Source organism: Onychostruthus taczanowskii, unplaced genomic scaffold (assembly GCF_017590055.1).
Source record: "Onychostruthus taczanowskii isolate IOZ18803 unplaced genomic scaffold, ASM1759005v1 scaffold106, whole genome shotgun sequence".
NCBI classification, from domain to species: Eukaryota; Metazoa; Chordata; class Aves; order Passeriformes; family Passeridae; genus Onychostruthus; species Onychostruthus taczanowskii.
Window position 1 is genome coordinate 234874 of NW_024497186.1, and position 20395 is coordinate 255268.

The window sequence follows — 20395 nt, forward strand, 5'->3', positions numbered from 1 at the left end:
GGCCCCTCTGACCCCCCCCGCCTGACACTCTGGACACCCCCAAATCCCCCAACCCCTCTCCCACCACCACCTGCAACCCCCACCCCTAAAAAATCCCAAAATCCCTTTCCCAACCTCGTGGTACCACCCCGAAATCCTCCACAAAGGCAAAGCCCAACCCATCCTTTTCCACCCCCTCCCTAAATCCATGGGACACCCCCACCGAAAAAATAAAATAAAATAAAATAAAAAAGCACCCAGGAGACAAAGATCCACGGGGAATGATCCTCTTTAATGCTCATTTTTCACACAATTGCCAAACGGGAACGTGGCGTGCAAGACGGGGAGCGTGTGCCGGTGGCCACAGGCAGGGGATGGGGTTTGGGGGTTTGGGGATTGGGGGGGGGGGGGGACCCCCCCCCCCCCCCCAAAAAACCCCCCCCCCCAATTCTGTAGGAAGACAGAGAAAGAGGTTTGTGTGTTATGTTGGGGTTGAGGGGAAGTTATGAGCCTCTGTCACCACACTTGTCTTAGAAGAAGGTGCACTGTTTGATCTTTGAATAATAGCTATCTTGGTATCAATAAGCTCACCAAGATTGTGACACTTCTATAGAACTTCATCCTTAAATTCAACAGCAGAATAATTAGTTTTCTTATGTAAACAGGAGTTCATACATTGCAGAAATCTGCTACTTACTGTTTCTAAGGCCAATCTTTCAATCACACAATTGATTTCATCTGTATGCTTAAATGCTTTTATTAACTGATTTTAAAAGAGATACTGAAATAAACAATATGGGGGGGGGGTTTGGGGGATGGGGGGGGGGGTGGTCACAGCCACCCCACCCACCCCAAAAAACGCCCCCCACCAACCCCCAACCCTTCCAGCTGAGAAAAAAATGATATAAAGCACTAAAGGTGAAACATTCAGTGCCCCCTCCCCGAACACATAGGACGATACAATCAAAGGCAAAAGCCCCCAAGGGCATTTTTGGGGGGGGGGGAGTAAAGATAAATAACCCCCCCTCAAAAAAAAACATCCAAAAAAAAAAAAGGTTTGGTTTCTTCAGTTTTCACGATTTTTGTCTTCTTTTTTTTTTTTTTTTTCTTGTTTTATCTTAAAAAGTCATTACAAAAAAGAGCCACCGAGGAGCCTCCTACAAAAATGGGTTAGTGTTTGTCCCGGGGGGGAATTTTGGAGGGGGGGGTCGTCCCATTCTGTTCCCCCCCCCCCAACCCCACCCTGACCCCCCTTTGGTGCTCTCTGCTCATAAAACCCCTTAAAAATTGCACGTGACGTTTGGTTTGAACAGCTTTTGGCAGGGGCTGGATGTGGGGGGGCTGCTCTCCGCCCCCCCCCCCCCGAAAAATGAGGGGCTGGGGGGTGCCTTTGTTCAGCCCCCACCCCAAAATTTTGGGGGGGAAGGGTTGGGGAGGGAACATCAGTGCAGCGAGCTGGGCAGGTCTCAGCCTGGGGGAGGGGATGGTTTTTTTTTGGGGGGGGGCACAACCGTTTTGGGGAGGGGACAACACCAGGGACAACCCCACAGCAGCACCCCCTCAACCCCCTCAGGGACCCCCGAGGTTGTCCCAGCTTTGTGCCCCACCCCCCCAAAAAAAAAGTGACACCCAGCCCCTCCCCCAACACTCTGAGGGTTATTTGGGGAGGGGGAAATTGTGGCTCGTCCAGGGGGGAAAAAAAAACCCAACAAAACACCAAAATTTACCCTGTTCCTTCAAGCTGCCCGTGGGGGACGGCTCAGCACCGCTGCTGGGCGGGGAGGGGGACACATCCTGCCACCCTGCCACCCCCCCCCGTGTCCCCAGCTGGTCCCTTGTCCCCTCCCCGGGCTGGCAGCAGCGGGTGCAGAGCGTGGGCATGCGGGGACCTCCCCCTGCCGTCCCCACCCCGCCCCTCCGGGCTCACAGAGGGGTGGGGGGCTCGGGGAGGAGGGAGAGGAGGGCGGGGGGGTGGCCCCGGGGGCCGCGCCCCCCCCTCAGAACTCCACCTTGCAGGCGGGGAAGGTCTCGTCCTGCATGGCCACGGTGCTGTTGCTGCCCAGCACGGTGATGCCCAGCTCCTGCTGCCGCTCGTGCGTCTCCTGGTACCACTCGTGCATCACCAGAGAGTCGAAGGTGGGGATCAAGGTCACCTGAAGGGACGGCCACGTCACGCTGGCACCGCCCCCAGTGCCGGGGAGGGGCACCCGTGACACTTTGTCACCCCCCAGCAGTGGAAAGGTGCACCCAGGACACTTTGTCACCCCCCAGATATTGGGAAGGGGCACCCAGGATGCTTTGGCATCCCCCCAAATATTGGGAAGGGGCACCCAGGATGCTTTGTCACCCCCCCAGATATTGGGAAGGGGCAGCCGGGACACTTTGTCACCCCCCCAAATATTGGGAAGGGACCCCCCAGGACACTTTGCCACTCTCCAGATATTGGAAGGGGCACCCAGGACACTTTGTCACCCCCCAGGTATTGGGAAGGGGCACCCGGGACACTTTGTCACCCCCCCAGATATTGGGAAGGTGCACCCAGGATGCTTTGTCACCCCGCCAAATATTGGGAAGGGGCACCCGGGACACTTTGGCCCCCCCCCAGATATTGGGAAGGGGCACCCGGGACACTTTGGCCCCCCCCCAGATATTGGGAAGGGGCACCCGGGACACTTTGTCACCCCCCCCAGTACCAGGAGGCGCACCCAGGGCATTTTGTCACCTCCTCAGGCACTGGGAAGGGGCACCCAGGACACTTTGTCACCCCCAGATATCGGGAAAAGACCCCCAGGACAGTCTGTCACCCCCCCAGCAGTGGGAAGGACCCCCAGGACACTTTGTCACCCCCCAGATATCAGGAAGGGATGCCAAGGACACTTTGTCACTCCCCAGGACTGAGTAGGGACCCCCAGGACGCTTTGTCACCCCCCAGCAGTGGGAAGGACCCCCAGAACCCTTTGTCACCCCACCAAATATCAGGAAGGGACCCCCAAGATACTTTGTCACCCCCCAAATATCAGGCAGGGACCCCGAGGACACTTTGTCACCCCCCAGCAACGGAAAGGGACCCCGAGGACACCTCATCACCCCCCAGCACTGGGATAAAACCCCGAGGACACTTTGTCACCCCCCAGCAGTGGGATAAAACCCCAAGGACACTTTGTCACTCCCCAGCACTGGGAAGGAACCCCAAGGACAATTTGTCACCCCCCCAGCACTGGGATAAAACCCCGAGGACACTTTGTCACCCCCCAGCAGCAGAAAGGGACCCTGAGGACACTTTGTCACCCCCTAGCAGTGAGATAAAATCCCTAGGACACCTTGTCACCCCCCAGCAGTGAGATAAACCCCCGAGGACACTTTGTCACCCCCTAGCAGTGAGATAAAATCCCTAGGACACCTTGTCACCCCCCAGCAGTGAGATAAACCCCCGAGGACACTTTGTCACCCCCTAGCAGTGAGATAAAACCCCGAGGACACTTTGTCACCCCCCAAATATCAGGCAGGGACCCCTAGGACACTTTGTCACCCCCCCAGCAGTGGGATAAAACCCCGAGGACACTTTGTCACCCCCCAGCAGTGGGAAGGAACCCCGAGGACACCTCGTCACCCCCCAGCAGCACCACCCATCGCAGCCCTCCCCAGGCCAGGCTGGGCACCCACCTGGATGTCGATGCCCCACTGGTGCTTGCCCGCCAGCAGGGCGTCAAAACCCCGAGGACACTTTGTCACCCCCCAGCAGTGGGAAGGAACCCCGAGGACACTTTGTCACCCCCCAGCAGTGGGAAGGAACCCCGAGGACACCTCGTCACCCCCCAGCAGCACCACCCATCGCAGCCCTCCCCAGGCCAGGCTGGGCACCCACCTGGATGTCGATGCCCCACTGGTGCTTGCCCGCCAGCAGGGCGTCGAGCAGCGGGCGCAGCACGCCCTCCTTCAGGTGGTCGTCGCCGCTGACCACGTAGCACAGCGCGCGGATCCGCCGGAAGAACTCCTCGTCCACCGTGCGCGCGCTCCACGAGCCGGGCAGGTACGCCAGGTCCACGTACACGGGGGGTCCCTGGGGGGCCGCAGCCCTCGCGCCTGCCAGGACAAGGGGACGGCGGTCACCCAAAGCGCCACCCCGGAGTGCCACCCCTCGCCGCCCGCCCCTACCTGCCGGCGATGCCCGCCCGGCTCCGGTTGCCGGCCGGGCTGAGGCGCCGCGGGCGTTGCCGGGGGCTCCGCTGGACGGGCCCTTCTTGTCCCCAAGGGGCGGCCTGGCCTTGTCACCGGCGGCGCTGGTCGGGGGTCTGGCCTTGGTGGCCGAGGCGGGGACGCGGGGGGGCTCGGCCTTGGGGGCGGCGGGCGCCGAGCCCACGCGGGACGGGGTCCTCTTCACCCTGGTGCCCGGGGGCTCCTTCCTGCCGGGGGGCAGCGCCTCGGGGTCCACCATGCAGATTCCGGGCTGGGCAGGGAGGGGACACGGGTCCTTCAGGGGGGCAGGCAGCGGGTCGCACGCTCTGGCCACGCCGCGGGGCGGCCGCTCCGAGTCCTCGTCCGACTCCAGCCCGTCGGCCAGGATGGACGGGCAGTCCTCGGTGGCCGGGGGGACGTCGGAGTCGGACAGGGTGGGCAGCGACTCGCTGACCGACGTGGGGGGGGTCTCGCCCGGCCGGCCCCGGGGCGGCACCAGCTCCTGCGACGGGTCACTGTCCGACAGCTCCCGCGGGCTGGCGGCGGCCGAGGGCGACCGCTCGGACTTGGGGTGCTCGAACTCGCAGGGGGACACCAGGCACAGGTCCACGTCGTGGGGCGAGTCCGAGCGACGGCCGGGCCGCGGCGCCGCGTCCCCGTCGGCCCAGGGCGGGTGGTGGCACGGCCGCAGCGGCAGCGACAGCCCTCCTTTGGTGGCCTCGGGCTCGGGCGCGTCCCCGGAGGCGCGGGATCGCCGCCCCTCCTCCGGGGGGGACTCGCTGACCGGCGGCAGCACCTGCTCGAAGGACACCGAGAGCGACTCGTCCACCTCGGTGGAGTGCGGGGAGCCCACCTCGGCCGGCAGCGAGGGCGTGGTGATGGTGGGGGACACGTCGGGGACGTCGTCCTTGAAGGGGCTGAGGGACAGGCACCCCGCCTGCTTGTCGGGCGCCGAGCCCTCCTTGCCCGCCGCGGCCGCCGGCCACGCGCCCTGCTGCCGGCCGGCGCCGGTGCCCGGCTCCTCGGCGCCGTCCTCCACCGGGGACTGGTGGAAGGGCGTGTGGCCGGCGCTGGCCGGCCCCGAGCTGGCCGGGGACATCATCTCCAGGGTCTTCTCCTCGGAGCTGCCGCAGGGATCCTCGGCGCCCTCGGGGCCGTGGTTGAGCAGCCCGGTGGGCGTCAGGTCGAAGTTGACGCTGCGGTCGCTCTTGGGGGTCTTGGCCACGGGGGACGGGGGGCACACGGCTCGCAGGGGGCTGCTCTCCAGGTGGCGCAGGCGCTGGGGGCTCTCGGGGTCTTCCAGGCCGTTCTCCAGGAAGGATGGGTCCCCCGGGACCCCCGGGCGCCGGTTCCCCCCGTTCTCCAGGGATAAAGGCTCCAGCTCGCTGTCGGCCGTGGCGATGCCTTCATCCGTGGATTCTTCCTTCCTCCTCCTCCCGCCCTGCTCGGACTCTGGCAGCATCTCCTCAGGGGAGGAGGATTTGGAGCCATCCGACATCCCGGGCTCCTTCCGGGTGGTTTTAGCCTTGGGTTTCTCTGGCTCCTTCTTCAGCAGGGACTTCTTGATGCTGCCGGCCTTGGTCAGGGGCTTGCGGCTCTCCGGGACCGGCGCCTTCCGGGCCGGAGCCTTGGCCGGAGCCTTGGCCTCTGCCTTGCCGTCCTTCGAGTCCTTCCGCAGCGTCTCGGCCTTCGCCTCCTTCTTCACCACCTTCACCTCCTTCTTGGCCTCCGCCTTGGCCTCGGCCCCCTCGTCCTTCTTCGGTGGCTTCTTCTCCTCCTTCTTGGCCGTCAGCTCCTTCTTGGGTGCCGCTTTCTCCTTGTTGGGTTTCGGCTTCGCATCCCCCTTCGCCTTCTCAGCCGCCGAGTCTGGCTTGGCTCGGGCATCCTTGGCTTTCTCCTCTTCTGATCCCGTTCTGGCCGCGTCCCCCAGGGATTTTGGCTTCTCCTTGGTCCCAGCTTTCACCTCCTTCTTCTCCACCTTCGGAGCCTTCTCCTTCGGCGCCGGCGCCGCGGCCTCCACCAAGCTCAGCTTGGAGCCCGACTTGAGGCTCTCCTTGCTCTCCGCCCTCCTCTGCTTCAGCGGCTTCTCCGCCTGCGCCGTCCCCTTCAGGTCGTTCTTGGTGACCACGGGGTGCTTGAGGAACTCCAGGTGCTTCACCTTCTCCAGCCCTTCCAGGATCCGCGCCTGGGGCGTGCAGCCGGGGAACAGCACCCGGATGATCTTCTCGGAGCGGCTGACGGGGTGCCACACCAGCAGCACGCACACCGACGTCAGGCACTGCAGCGGCAGCTCCTGCTCCTTGGGGAAGCCGTTCCCCGACCAGTGCTGCAGGAGGAACTCCAGCTCCTTGGTGCCCTTCACGGGGTTCAGCACGTACATGTCCAGCCGGCCCACCCCCATCTTCTGGAAGAGCACGGTGGGCTCGGCGCGGGGGCCGCTGTCGCGGGCCAGCAGGTTGGGCCGGATGCCCAACTTGTCCAGGTAGTGCAGGGTCAGCGCGGCCTCGTCGCAGCTCTTCAGCACCTTGGAGTCGCCCTCGATGTCCTTCAGCTTCTCGGAGGCGTTGAGGAAGACGACGCCCAGCTCGGGCGAGATGAGGTTCTTGGCCCAGTCGCCGTTGCCCTGGGAGCTCTGGGAAGGGTCCTCCTCCAGCTCGGCCAGCTTCCTCTGGAGCAGGCTGTTGATGCCAGGCAGGCTGTCCGTGCCCGCGTGCGTCACCAGGATGGAGTCGATGCGGTCCAGGTGCCGCACCAGCTTCCAGAAGGAGGATTTGGGGTTGGAGCCGCCGTTGACCAAGACGTTGAAGCCGTTGACGGCGAAGAAAGCCGAGTCCCCTCTCCCGCCCGGGAAGATGTAGCAGCAGGGCTTGGAGAGCTTCAGGAATCCCACCATGGTGGGGGGCTCCAGCAGGTCGAAGGGGGACTGGGGCTCCAGAGACTCTGACAGGTACTCCATGAACTCCTCCAGCCCCTCCATCTCCGGCAGGACGCAGCCGGGGTTGTAGCGCAGCTCGATGAAGTCCTGCAGGTTGTGGTGCTCCAAGCCCGAGTCCCTCCACTCCCCGAAATCGGGGCAGCTGATGGTCAGCCTGGCCTTGGCCGAGGGGTCTGCAGAGCTCAGGATCTCGCCCACCTGCACAGAGGGGCAGCTTCAGGTGGGAGGGGGCGCCGGGGTCACCCCCATCGCCCACCAGGATGGGGTGGGAGGTGTCCAGGGACACATTAAACCATTGGATCCACACCTGCTGCCTGCTTTTTGGGGGGATTTTGGGGTGCCAGCCCCCTCTGCTGCTGGGCAGGTCCTGGGGGCAGGGGGGGCTTTCCCTGACTGCCCACCTAGGCTGAGGCTGTGGCCCCCTAGGGCTGGCAGCTGAGGATCTGCCCCCTAAATTACCAGGATTTGCATCCCTAAATTACATTAAACTGCACCCCTAAATTCCCAGGAACTGCACCCCTAAATTCTCAGGATCTGCTCCTTTCCCTACCCCTCAACTCCCCAGAATCTTCCCCCAACACCCCTAGGATTTGCTCCCACAACTCCCAACATCTGCCCCCAAGATTTACATTCCCAGATCCCCAGTGTCTCCCTGACTAAATTCTCAAGATTTGTACTCCCTAAATCCCCAGGATCTGCCCCACAAAACTCCCAGCATCTACCCCCTAAATCCCCAGGACCTGCATCCCCTAAATCCCCAGGACCTGCATCACAAAACTCCCAGCATCTACCCCCTAAATCCCCAGGACCTGCATCCCCTAAATCCCCAGGATCTGCCCCACAAAACTCCCCTAAATCCCCCAGGGTTTGCCCCTTTTCCTGGCACAGCCCTCAGCTCCCCAGAATCTTCCCCCAACACCCCTAGGATTTGCTCCCACAACTCCCAACATCTGCCCCCAAGATTTACATTCCCAGATCCCCAGTGTCTACCTGACTAAATTCTCAAGACTTGTACTCCCTAATTCCCCAGGATCTGCCCCAAAAAACTCCCAGTATCTACCCCCTAAATCCCCAGGACCTGCATCCCCTAAATCCCCAGGATCTGCCCCACAAAACTCCCAGCATCTACCCCCTAAATCCCCAGGACCTGCATCCCCTAAATCCCCAGGACCTGCATCCCCCAACTCCCCAGGATCTGCCCCACAAAACTCCCCTAAATCCCCCAGGGTTTGCCCCTTTTCCTGGCACAGACCCCCAGGCTGTGCCCCACACCTTGCAGGGACCCCCCTGCGAGGAGAGAGCAGGACGTGCCACCATCCCTGAGGAGCTGCTCCTGGCTGGACGTGCTCAGGCAGCAGCTCTGACCCCAAAATCCCCCCTGTCCCCTCCCCTGTCCCCTGTCCCCTCCCCTGACCTCCTTATCGGTGAAGATCTGGATGAAATCCCGCAGGGAGAAGCAGCCGGTCTGCAGCATCAGCTCCCCGGTGTCCTCCACGCAGGGCCCAGCAAACACCAGCAGCTTGTGCTGTGACACGTCCGTGATGAGGTTCCGCAGCTGGGGACAGAGATGGGGCGGGGGGGACATCAGCACAGAGGGGACACCGTGGGGACACAGGGGACACCGTGGGGACAGCCCCGGGGCCAGCAGCGTCCCCAGCTCACCTCGTCACACAGGGACTTGTCGGAAGGGTTGAGCAGCACCAGGGTCTCCAGCACATCCCCGCGGTGGTGGAGGGTCCTCTGACCTGTGGGGACAGAGTCTGCCCCCAAGATTTACATTCCCAGATCCCCAGTGTCTACCTGACTAAATTCTCAAGACTTGTACTCCCTAATTCCCCAGGATCTGCCCCAAAAAACTCCCAGTATCTACCCCCTAAATCCCCAGGACCTGCATCCCCTAAATCCCCAGGATCTGCCCCACAAAACTCCCCTAAATCCCCCAGGGTTTGCCCCTTTTCCTGGCACAGACCCCCAGGCTGTGCCCCACACCTTGCAGGGACCCCCCTGCGAGGAGAGAGCAGGACGTGCCACCATCCCTGAGGAGCTGCTCCTGGCTGGACGTGCTCAGGCAGCAGCTCTGACCCCAAAATCCCCCCTGTCCCCTCCCCTGTCCCCTGTCCCCTCCCCTGACCTCCTTATCGGTGAAGATCTGGATGAAATCCCGCAGGGAGAAGCAGCCGGTCTGCAGCATCAGCTCCCCGGTGTCCTCCACGCAGGGCCCAGCAAACACCAGCAGCTTGTGCTGTGACACGTCCGTGATGAGGTTCCGCAGCTGGGGACAGAGATGGGGCGGGGGGGACATCAGCACAGAGGGGACACCGTGGGGACACAGGGGACACCGCGGGGACAACCCCGGGGCCAGCAGCGTCCCCAGCTCACCTCGTCACACAGGGACTTGTCGGAAGGGTTGAGCAGCACCAGGGTCTCCAGCACATCCCCGCGGTGGTGGAGGGTCCTCTGACCTGTGGGGACAGAGAGGTGACAGCCACACCCCCCCCAGATTGTCCCCAAGGGGGTGGCACGGCCAGGAGCTGCCCGGTTTTCCGGCGGAAGAGGGACAGCACGGACACGCAGGGCCAGGGACACACTTCCCGTGTCCTTCCTGCCCAGGGAAGGGAGGGACAGGTGGGGGAGACCCCCCCCCAAACGCTCTGGGTGCTCCCAGGGGGGTTTTGGGGTTCATTTCCCCCTCTGAGCAGGGAAACACCCAGCAGGGAGCCAGCTGGGTGTGGGGGGAAAGGCACCGCAGCAGCCCCAGCTCCGTTCTTCCCGTGGAAAATCCCATTTTTCCAGGCTGGAAAAGGAAGTGGCTCCTCACGTGGGGGATCACGGGGTTTGGATGGGGGGTGGGCACAAAGCCAGGCCTGTTCCCACAAAACCTGGGAGGAGTGAACGGGGAGGGGGCGTCCCTGATCCCAACCCCCACTCCCACCCCTCCCTGGCAGCTTTCCCCCCCCTTTTCCCCGGTTTTTATCCCGTTTTTTACCTTTGACAATGCTGGAGAAGGTGGCCGAGTGCCGGGACACGAAGAGCTTCAGCTGCTCGTCCAGGTTGCAGCAGGTGAGGTCGATGTCCCACGAGCGGATCCCTGAGGAGAAAAAAAACCCCAAAGAAAAATTTGGGATTTGGGGGGCTCAGAACCCAAACCCCCCACGGTTCTGATTTGGGGCTGACCCCATAAAATCCCCCCTAAAATCCCCCCCAAGGTGTTTTTGGGGTCCCTCCAAGCAACACCTGCCCGCCAGGTGAGCTCCTCGTGAGTCAGCCCCGGCTCTGCCAAATCCCAAATCCCAAATCCCAACCCCCCGGGGCACGGAGCAGCTCTGCCAACACCTCCTCAAAGGTGCCAATTAAGGAATTAAAAAAGATTTGGAGCTACCTGTCAGCAGCACCGGCACAGGTGCAACACCTGAACAGCCCTTCGGGACTTCCCAGAAGGGATTTTTGGGAGTTTATTCCCAAAAATTTTGGGTGGCTCCGGGTGCTGCCGGTAACGGCCAGAGGATGGGTGGGGGATGGTGTAACCGGCCCGGGGTTGCACAAGGCTTTGGGGCCGTTTTTGGGGGGGTTTTGGTGAGGTTTGGGACACAGGGAGGGGACAATGGAGCGGGGAATGTCCCTGCCGTGATGGGTTTGGGATCTGCTCCCGCTGCGGGGTCCTGAGACCCCTCCCCAAAATCAGGGCAGGGCTCAGGGAGGGGTGTGGGGGCTGGAGGAGGGGGTCTCTATAAAATTGTGGGGTCGATCCGGGGGATTTGGGGGCAGATCCGGGGGATTCAGGGGGGCAGGGAAAGATCCTGGGGTGGGGGGGTAAATCCAGGAGGAGCAAATCCTGGAGGCTTTGAAAGAAAGGAGGATGCGGATCGCCGAGGGTTTGGGGCAGCAAAAAGGGGCGGATCTGGGATTTTACCGGATCTGGGATTTTACCGGATCTGGGATTTTACCGGATCTAGGATTTTACCGGGGCTCGGGGGGCGGAGAGGGCGCGGACCCCGGGATGGGGGAGGGGGGAGGGCAGGAAATGGGGCAAATCCCGGGAATTTCGGGGCGCACACCCCGGGAACCCAGACGGGCGGATCCCGGCGGTCTGGGGCGGGACAGGGCAGCCCCAGAGCGGCGATCGCAGCCCGGAGCGAGCGGGGCATCCCCGGGGGGGCTCCTCCGGTGGGGGCGGGCGGGTCCGGGAGGAGCCCCCGGAGCATCGCGCGGTCTCACCTCGCTCCAGCTGCTGCAGGGCGGCGGCCCTGAGGCCGGGCCGGTGGCAGCCGCCGCCCACGATGGCGAGCAGCGAGAAGCGGCGCGGCCCCGCGGCCGGAGGGGCCGGAGCCGCCGGAGCCACCGGAGCCGCCGCCATCTTCGGCGCCCCCCGCCCGCCCCGCTGGCCACGCCCCCTGCGTCACCGCCGGTCAGGACACACCCACTGATGTCACCGCCAGCCAATGGGAGGGGCCGGAGGGGAGGCGGGTGGGCGGAGCGGAGGTGGGAGAGAGGGTTCTTAAAGGGGCAACGCGCGGGGTGGGGCAGAGGGTGGGGTCCGCGCGGGTGGTGCGGGGGAATGCAGGGGGGTGGGTTTGGATGGGGATGCGGGATCGTGGATGGGGATGCGGGGTTCTGGGTGGGGAGCCAAGATTTTGGTGGGAATGCGGGATTCTGGATGGGGATTTGGAATGCTGGATGCGGGATTCTGTATGGAGGTGTGGGATCGTGGATGGGGATGCGGGATTCTGGATGGGGAGCCAAGATTTTGATGGGAATTTGATGGGATTCTGGATGGGGATTTGGAATTCTGGATGGGGATGCAGCCGGGCCGGGCTGGATGAGCCCCCCGCATCCCGCGGATCCTCCACCCATCCTCCTCCAGCGGCTCGGGAATCCCCGGTACCGCGACCACGGGAGGATCCCGGGCTCAGCTCCCCGCCCGTCCCCGCAGCGCTCCCATTCCCGCACCCCCTCTGCCACAGCGGGATGAGATTCCCACTCCCTGTCCCCCATTCCCGCCCCAACCTCGGATTCCCGACAGGGGAGGGGGACAGGATGGGACCCTCCCCCCCTCAGCACCTCAAAGTCCCCCCAAAAATCAGGCGGCAGGCGCGGATCCAATGGTTTAATGCATCCCTGGACACCGCCAGGATCCGTGCGGGTCCATCCCGGTGCGGGGAGGGGGCTGGGACCCGCGGCTCCCCCTCCCTGCCCCGCCCGAGCAGCTGGTGTCCCCCGGTGTCCCCCGGTGTCCCGCGGTGTCCCCGCTGCTCAGGAGCACTTGAGGATGAGGAGGTTGCAGGAGGAGCCGCGGGGGCAGCTGCAGAGCTTCCCGAAGCGCGCCCCGCGCCGCACCGCGCACGGCTCCCGGGGCTCGCACTGCGGGCGGCACCGTCAGCCCCGGGGCCGGACCCCCACCAAAGGGGGGGTTTGGGGGTCCCCCCGAACCGCCAGGGCCGCCCCCAGCCCCGCCGTACCCAGGGCACCCAGCTCAGCCTCTTCTCCAGCGCCGGCTCGTCCAGCAGCGCCCGGAGCGGCTCGGCCTGCCGCGGACAGCCAGGGGGGTTCCCGGGACACCGGGGACCCAGAGGGGCTCCCCAGTTCCCGGGACACCCCGGAAATCCAGAGGGGCTCCCCACTTCCCGGGGCTCCAAAGGGGCACCCCAGTTCCCGGGACACCTCGGGAATCCAAAGGGGCACCCACCCCCATTTCCCGGGGCTCCAGAGGGGTCCCCAATTCCCGGGACACCCCGAGAATCCAGAGGGGCACCCCCAATTCCCGGGGCTCCAAAGGGGCTCCCCAATTCCCGGGACACCCCGGGAATCCAGAGGGGCACCCCCAATTCCCGGGGCTCCATTCCCGGGGCTCCAAAGGGGCACCCCAGTTCCCGGGACACCTCGGGAATCCAAAGGGGCACCCACCCCCATTTCCCGGGGCTCCAGAGGGGTCCCCAATTCCCGGGACACCCCGAGAATCCAGAGGGGCACCCCCAATTCCCGGGGCTCCAAAGGGGCTCCCCAATTCCCGGGACACCCCGGGAATCCAGAGGGGCACCCCCAATTCCCGGGACACCCGTGGCTCCAGAGAGGCACCCCCAATTCCCGGGGCACCAGGGGGCTCTGGATCTGTGTCACCCTCAATTCGCGGGGCACCCGAGGGATCTAGAGGGGCACCCCCAATTCCTGGAACACCCCGGGGCTCCGAATCCGTGTCACCCCCAATTCCCGGGGCATCCGGGGGCTCTGGATCCGTGTCACCCCCAATTCCCAGGACACCCCGGAGCCCCGAATCGGTGTCACCCCGAGCCCCCCAGGCTCCTGTCCCATCCCCCTCCTGTTCCTGGCTCATCCCGGCCGGGAATCGGGGCTGGGGCAGCACCGGGGGTCGGGGGTCTGTCCTCAGGGTGCGGCCCCACGCCCCCCACGCCCCCCGAGAGGCACCCCCAATTCCCGGGGCACCAGGGGGCTCTGGATCTGTGTCACCCTCAATTCGCGGGGCACCCGAGGGATCTAGAGGGGCACCCCCAATTCCTGGAACACCCCGGGGCTCCGAATCCGTGTCACCCCCAATTCCCGGGGCATCCGGGGGCTCTGGATCCGTGTCACCCCCAATTCCCAGGACACCCCGGAGCCCCGAATCGGTGTCACCCCGAGCCCCCCAGGCTCCTGTCCCATCCCCCTCCTGTTCCTGGCTCATCCCGGCCGGGAATCGGGGCTGGGGCAGCACCGGGGGTCGGGGGTCTGTCCTCAGGGTGCGGCCCCACGCCCCCCCCGCTCCCCACCGCCCTCCCCGCAGCTCAGCCGGAGCTCAGGATGGGCCAGGGAAGGAAAAAACAACCAAAACCCCCCAAAGCGGCGACCCCCGCGTGCTGCGGGATGTCCCCGGTGCCGGAGCCCCCCCAGGGCCGGGCGGCAGCACAAAACCGGGGCAGGGGTCCCGGCTGCCCCCTCCCCAATTCCCCACGGCCTCCCCCCAGCAAACCGGGCTGGGGGGAGCAGGAACACCCCGAAACGCCCCAAACCCGCGCGGGGGGCGCTGGGGACCCCCAGCCCCGCTCCCCCAGCCCCTCACCAGCTCCGGCTCCTCCCGGCCGTGCCCGGGCAGGCTCAGGGTGGGCTCCGCGGCCGCTTCGGGGGTCCCGAGCAGGATGAGGCCGGAGCCCAGCAGGCAGAGCAGGCAGAGCCGAGCGCTCTCCATGCTCCCGGTGCCGGCGGCGCCCCCGATGCTCCGGGATGTGCCGGGCTCGGTTTTATTCCCCCCCTCCCGGCCACCCCCGAACGTGCGGTGACGCACACGGGGCGCCTGTGTCCCCCCAAAATCCGGCACCGTCACCGGGCGCGGGGGGGACACGGCATCCCTGGGGACACCGGGGCCACCAGCCAGCGGCCAGGGACGGACGTCAGCACCGGGCCCAGGCAGGGACCCCCCGGTGACCCCCCCCGGGCCGCAGCCGCTGCCAATTCCGTGAGCAAACAAACACCGGGCTCGGCCCGGACAGCGCAGAGCCGGGGGGACACGGGGGGCACGAACGGCGGCACCGGGAACGAACGGGGGACAGACAGGGGACAGACAGGGGACAGACAGACAGCCAAGGGGACAGACAGACAGACAGACAAGGGGACAGACAGGGGACAGACAGACAGCCAAGGGGACAGACAGACAGACAGCCAAGAGAACAGACAGACAGACAAGGGGACGGACAGGGGACAAAAGGGACAGACAGGGAACAGCCGGGGGACGGACAGACAGACAGCCAAGGGGACAGACAGGGGATGGAAAGGGGGACGGAAACGGGACAGACAAGGGGACGGACAGGGGACAAAAGGGACAGACAGGGAACAGCCGGGGGGACAGACAGAGAGACAGACAAGGGGACAGACGGGGGACACACAGAAGGACAGACAGGGAATCCAGACAGGGGGACAGACAGAGGGACAGACAGGGAATACAGACAGAAGGACAGACAGAGGGACAGATAGGGAATACAGACAGGGGACAGCCGTGGGGACAGCCAGGGGACACAGGGGAGCTGTCGCTCTGCTGTCCCACAGCCCTTCAGGCTCTCCAGCCCCCAGCGGGGCTCTCCGCTCCCGTTCCATCCCTGTCTGGTCCCTCCGTGTCCCACCACCCCCCGGTCCCCAGGGGTCCCCAAAGCTCACAGGATCCCCCCAGACACAGCCCCGGGGACACCGGCAGGACCGGAGCGCGGCGAGCCCCGACGGCCGCCGGGCCCGCTGCCCCCGGCCCGGTCCAGCGCAACTCCCCAGTCCCGGTCCGGTCCCGGTCCGGTGGCTTCTAGACCCGGTCCGGTGGTCCCTGACCCTGCTCCAGCTCAGTTCCGGCTCCCCCCACCCGGTCTGGTCCCGGTTCGGTGACCCCCAGCCCGGCCCCATTCCAGCCCAGGTCCCGGTCCCGGTCCCGGTCCCGGTTTGACCGCACCGCGCCCCGCCCACACGCCGAGGCTCCGCCCACCCATGAGCACAAAGCCCTCTGGGTAATGTAGTCTTCATTAATGGCGCGGGAAAGGCTGGGCTTTCCAGGACTACACTTCCCAGAAGGCTTTGCGGCGGGGCATAGAGAGGGCGGCGACAGCGTCGCCTGCTGGCTCGGAGGACTCGGAGCCGGAGCGCGGCCTCGCTCGGACCTGGGGCGGGGGACACGGGGGCGCTTCGCGGGGACACCGAGAGGGGACCGGGGACAGCGGGGACACCGAGAGGGGACAGGGAACAGCGGGGACACGCACAGAGCCCCAGCACCGCCGTGGGCGGGGGCAGCGGGGAAATACGGCTCAGGACGCGGCAGGGGGAAACTGAGGCACGGCGTGGGCACCTCCCGCGACCCCCACCCCCCGGGGGTTCACGGACCGGTCCGGCCCTGCAGCTGCGGGACCCGGGGCCAAGGTGAGGCCACCCCGGTGTGCCAGGGCCCGGGACAGCGGGAGCGCTCCCCGGTGTGTCCCCGGCAGGTGGCGGCCGCCGCCCGCGCAGCACCGAGCTCCCCGCGTGTCCCCGTTTCCCCCGGCTCTGAGCGCACCGACCCCTCCCGCCCCCGCCTGCACGTCCCGGTGCACGGACCGACCGCCCCCGCGGCCCGGTGCGTGAATTGCCGCCCCCCCGGTGCAGCCCCCGCTCCACCGACAGACCCCCGGTGCAGCCCCCGGTGTACGGACCGTTCCACCGCCCACGAAGCGACCCCCGCTGCCGCCCCCGGTGCACGGACCGACGGCACAGGGCAGCCGCTGGTGCACGGACCGACCCCCTGGTCAACGAGCAGCCCCCGGTGCACGGAGCGGCCCGCCGGTACAGCCCCCGCTCCACGCACAAAGCCCCCGGTGCAGCCGCCGACCCCCGGTGCAGCTCCGGTCCCACGGAGCGACCCCCGCCGTGCAGACCCCTGTGCACGAACGGGCTCCTGGAAAAGCCCCCGGTGTCAGGGGCCGACCCGTGCACCGACCGACCCCCGGAGAGACCCCCGGTGCACCGACCGACCCCCGGTGCACCGACGGACCCCCGGTGCACCGACGGACCCCTGGTGCAAATCCCGGTGCACGAACCGACCCCCCACCCTGTGCATGGAGCGACCCCCGGTGCACCGACCGACCACCGGAGCGACCCCCGGTGCAAGAGCAAACCCTCGGAGCAGTCCCCGGTCCCAGGGACCGACCCCCCCGTGCAGCCCCCGGTCCTACCGATCACCCCCCGTTGCACCGACCGACCCCCGGAGCGACCCCCGGTGCAAGAGCAGACCCTCGGAGCAGTCCCCGGTCCCAGGGACCGACCCCCCTGTGCAGCCCCGTGTCCCACCGAGCGGCCCCCGCTGTGCACGGAGGAACCCCCGTGCAGCCCCCGGTCCTACCGATCACCCCCCGTTGCACCGACCGACCCCCGGTACAACCCCCGGTGCACCGACCGACCCCTGGTGCAAACCCAGTTGCACGAACCGACCCCCCCTGTGCACGGAGCGACCCCCGGTGCAGCCCACGGTCCCACGCATCGACCCCCGGTGCATTGACCGACCCCCCGTGCAAACCCCGGTACAAGAAACGACCTCCGGAGCGACCCCCGGTCCACGGAGCGACCCCCGGTGCAACCCCCGGTGCACCGACCGACCCCCGGAGCAAGAACCGACCCCCGGAGCGGGTCCCGGTCCCACGGACGGACCCCGGTGCCCCCCGCTCCCGCCGGTCCCACGCCCGTCCCGCGGGGGGGGCGCAGTTTCAGGGCGGGGGTTTCCCCCGCGCTCCCCCCCCCGCGTTTCACCCCCACGTGGGCCCCGCCGGCGGCGCCCAATCCGCGCCGCGCTCGTGGGCGGCTCCTCGCGGCGTCAGCCAATGGGCGAGGCGGGGGCGCCGCGAGAGGCCACGCCCCGCGGCGGGAGGCTATAAAAGGCGGCGCAGGGCGCGGCCGGGGCTCAGAGCGATCGTGCTGGAGCGGCGGCGGGAGCGGAGCGGGACCGGGGATCGCGATAGCGCCGCGATAGCTCCGCGATACCCCCGCGGTAGCCGCGCTCGGGATTATTGCCCTTGGAGTTTGCCTTCTTCTCCTGCGGATTACAATTGCACCATGACCCTGGAGGAGCTGGTGCCTTGCGATAGCAGCAAGTAAGTGGCGGGCGGCTCGGGGCGTTGGGCGGGGGTTCTGCGCTTGTCGCCGTCGCCGCTCACCGGCCGTGCCGTTCCTCCCGACAGGATGCAGGCGGTGAGCGAGGCGGTGGAGCGGGTGCTGGTGGCGGCGCAGCGGCAGGACCGCCTCACCGTGGGGGTCTACGAGTCGGCCAAGCTGATGAATGTGTGAGTATCGCGACAGGGCTCTGTCGGGGGCTCTGTCGCCGGGGGAGGTCTGGCTGGCGTGGCGCGGTTCATCCCGGCTCTCTTAGCGCAGGGCTGGAGCGTTTTACGGGGTGGTAAATTTGGTGACAGGGAGGTGACACGGTGGGGGGGGGGTGACACCATCCCGAGGTGTCCCTGTCGCCCCTAACCCTCGCCGCCCCCGCAGGGACCCCGACAGCGTGGTGCTGTGCGTGCTGGCCACCGACGAGGAGGACGAAGGCGACATCGCCCTGCAGATCCACTTCACGCTCATCCAGGCGTTCTGCTGCGACAACGACATCCACATCCTGCGCGTGTCGGGCATGCAGCGCCTCGCCGCCATCCTGGGCGAGCCCGAGGCGGACTCCGAGCCCCGCGACCTGCACTGCCTGCTGGTCACGGTGAGCACGGCGGGGACGCGCCGCTGGCCCCGTGATTCCGCCGGGCGCCGCGCCAGGGGCCGGGGAGGGTGACGGGGCGGCTCGGGGACACGTGTCGGGGCGCTGGTGGCACTAACCTCGTGCTCCTGCTTCCCCCAGAATTCGCACACGGACGCCTGGAAGAGTCAGGGCTTGGCGGAGGTGGCGAGTTACTGCGCCGAGAGTCGCGACAGGAACCAGTGGGTGCCGTTCGTCTGTCTGCAGGAGCGCTGAGCCCCTCCCGGCCCCTGCCCGGCCTGGACTCGGAGGATTGGAAACCTTAAAAAAAAAAAAAAATAAACCAACCCAACCCAAAAAAGCCAGCCAGTTCTAACCCACAACGCCCAAAACCCACCGATTTTATTTTTCTTTTGAACCGGAGAGGAGGAAGGGGGAGCGCGGCTGCTGCGGTGGGAATGGAGGGGACACTGGCCGGAGCCCGGCGGGGGACACTGGACACTGGCCGGAGCCCGGGTGGACGCTGGACGCTGGCCGGAGCCCGGGTGGACATTGGATGGACGCTGGCCGGAGCCCGGGTGGACATTGGATGGACGCTGGCCGGAGCCCGGGTGGACATTGGATGGACGCTGGCCGGAGCCCGGGTGGACATTGGATGGACGCTGGCCGGAGCCCGGGTGGACACTGGACACTGGCCGGAGCCCGGGTGGACGCTGGACGGAGCCGCCGGCCGAGGAGCTGTGCTGGAGCGTGGACCGGAGCCGGAGAGCCCCGGGCGGGCGCTGCGGAGCGCGGGGAGTGACCCCGGAGCTGGAAACTGTCGCGATTTTTGGCAGCTGGGACCCGATGGAGGCGAGCATTGCAGAGGGCTGGATTTTTAATTTTTTTTTTTTAATGCAAAAAACTGCTTTTTCCAAGGAATTACGGACGTCTGCACGGATGGACCTGCACCCCCCGGGTGCTGCTTTTGCACTTGGAGACCCTGAGCTGAACCTTTTCCAGAGTTTATTCTTCTACCGAGCGAGGAACTGAATTTATTTGCAATAAAATGTCTGACGTTACTGGTGTTTGCTCTTCCCTGTGCTCTGCTGGAGCCGTTCCCGAGGGAGCGGGAGTGGAATCGGCGCTTCCTGGGTGGGTTTTTGGGGTGGGCTCCACCTCCCCTGGGGGCTCCGCACGCTGCGGGGGCCTTTGATAGGGCCGGGGGTTCCCACCCGTGTGTGGCCTCGCTGCTGCGGCTGGAGGAGAAATTCCCACCCCACCCTTCTCTGAAAAAGGGTTTTTCCAAGGAAAACACCCACGAGGTGCGCTGAGCTCCGTGGGAAACTGAGGCACGGCCCCCCCCCCCGGCTCGGGGCTGGAGCTTCCCCCACCCGCGCAGAAACCGCGGCCGTGGGAAGCGGGGCTGCCCGCGGGGGTGGGGGAGCCCCGCGCCCCCATCCCCTCCCCCGGCCGCGGGGGGAGGAATTCCCTCCGTCCTCCCGGGGTGGGGACAAGGACAAGGCCGGTGGGGTCCCCCCTTTGTGGGCACCGGGGGCTCCCCGGGATCCCTCCCGGAGGCGGAACCCGCGGGGGGGGGGCGGTCGGGGAGCGGCTCCGGTGCATCCCGAGCTCACCGGAGCTCGCCGTGTCCCCGGTGTCGCACGGGGTGGCCCCGGCAGGGAGCCAGGCCCGTCCTGCCCGGCTGGGACACGGCGAGCCCCGGCTGGGGACACGGTGGCCATCCCAGAGTGTCGCGTGCCTTGGGGACGTGCCCTGTGCCCTCCTTTGGGGTTTTGGTTGCGGGGGAAACTGAGGCACGGGCGCGTGTGACAGTCCCGGCAGCGTGTCCTGGGGGTCCCAAGGGACAAGGGGGTGACAACACCCTCTGGGTGGCCCAAAATGCGACTGTCCCAGTCCCCCCAGCTGTGGGGTCTCAGCTCGGGGTGCGGGGGTCGCGCTGTCCCCCGGGATCCCCCGGGAAGATCCCGAAGGGAAAGGCCCGGGGGCGGCTGAGGCCGCCCGAGCTCGTTTCACTGATGAGGCGGCGGGGTCACGAGGCCATTCCTGTCGCCGCTGTCACCGCGGCTGTGCCACTCGTGTGACCGGTGTGTCAGGCCGCGGCTGTGTCACAGGGGTGGGAGGGGTGAAAGCCCCCCCCC

The 20395-nt window shown here is 66.3% G+C and overlaps 3 protein-coding genes across 3 annotated transcripts; 1 reads left to right on the plus strand and 2 right to left on the minus strand.

Annotated features, from left to right (window-relative positions):
- Positions 1 to 1472: 1472 nt before the first annotated feature.
- On the minus strand, positions 1473 to 8834 carry MAP1S (microtubule associated protein 1S). The gene is made up of 5 exons (XM_041415205.1): positions 8753 to 8834; positions 8505 to 8645; positions 4135 to 7288; positions 3845 to 4062; positions 1473 to 2132 (listed from the first exon to the last, which is right to left on the minus strand). The coding sequence occupies exons 2-5, from the start codon at positions 8562 to 8564 to the stop codon at positions 1977 to 1979; spliced, it is 3588 nt and encodes a 1195-aa protein (XP_041271139.1). The 5' UTR covers positions 8565 to 8645; positions 8753 to 8834; the 3' UTR covers positions 1473 to 1976.
- Positions 8835 to 12161: 3327 nt separating this feature from the next.
- LOC121341578 (cocaine- and amphetamine-regulated transcript protein-like) lies at positions 12162 to 14737 on the minus strand. Its single transcript, XM_041415220.1, has 3 exons — positions 14142 to 14737; positions 12547 to 12612; positions 12162 to 12448 (listed from the first exon to the last, which is right to left on the minus strand). The coding sequence occupies exons 1-3, from the start codon at positions 14265 to 14267 to the stop codon at positions 12341 to 12343; spliced, it is 300 nt and encodes a 99-aa protein (XP_041271154.1). The 5' UTR covers positions 14268 to 14737; the 3' UTR covers positions 12162 to 12340.
- A 2740-nt stretch (positions 14738 to 17477) lies between these two features.
- GADD45B (growth arrest and DNA damage inducible beta) lies at positions 17478 to 19315 on the plus strand. Its single transcript, XM_041417074.1, has 4 exons — positions 17478 to 17670; positions 17758 to 17859; positions 18065 to 18278; positions 18417 to 19315. The coding sequence occupies exons 1-4, from the start codon at positions 17633 to 17635 to the stop codon at positions 18528 to 18530; spliced, it is 468 nt and encodes a 155-aa protein (XP_041273008.1). The 5' UTR covers positions 17478 to 17632; the 3' UTR covers positions 18531 to 19315.
- Positions 19316 to 20395: the final 1080 nt, after the last annotated feature.

Excerpts from the sequence above, each read along its gene's own strand:
- MAP1S (XM_041415205.1), bottom strand. The coding sequence starts at position 8,564 with ATGCTGCAGACCGGCTGCTTCTCCCTGCGGGATTTCATCCAGATCTTC. Across the intron at positions 7,289-8,504 it reads AGATCTTCACCGATAAGGAG|GTGGGCGAGATCCTGAGCTC; the intron begins GTCAGGGGAGGG and ends CCCTCTGTGCAG. Across the intron at positions 2,133-3,844 it reads AGTGGGGCATCGACATCCAG|GTGACCTTGATCCCCACCTT; the intron begins GTGGGTGCCCAG and ends CCGTCCCTTCAG.
- LOC121341578 (XM_041415220.1), bottom strand. The coding sequence starts at position 14,267 with ATGGAGAGCGCTCGGCTCTGCCTGCTCTGCCTGCTGGGCTCCGGCCTC. Across the intron at positions 12,613-14,141 it reads GCCGGGAGGAGCCGGAGCTG|GCCGAGCCGCTCCGGGCGCT; the intron begins GTGAGGGGCTGG and ends TGTCCGCGGCAG. Across the intron at positions 12,449-12,546 it reads GGCTGAGCTGGGTGCCCTGG|TGCGAGCCCCGGGAGCCGTG; the intron begins GTACGGCGGGGC and ends TGCCGCCCGCAG.
- GADD45B (XM_041417074.1), top strand. The coding sequence starts at position 17,633 with ATGACCCTGGAGGAGCTGGTGCCTTGCGATAGCAGCAA. Across the intron at positions 17,671-17,757 it reads GTGCCTTGCGATAGCAGCAA|GATGCAGGCGGTGAGCGAGG; the intron begins GTAAGTGGCGGG and ends TCCTCCCGACAG. Across the intron at positions 17,860-18,064 it reads TCGGCCAAGCTGATGAATGT|GGACCCCGACAGCGTGGTGC; the intron begins GTGAGTATCGCG and ends CCGCCCCCGCAG.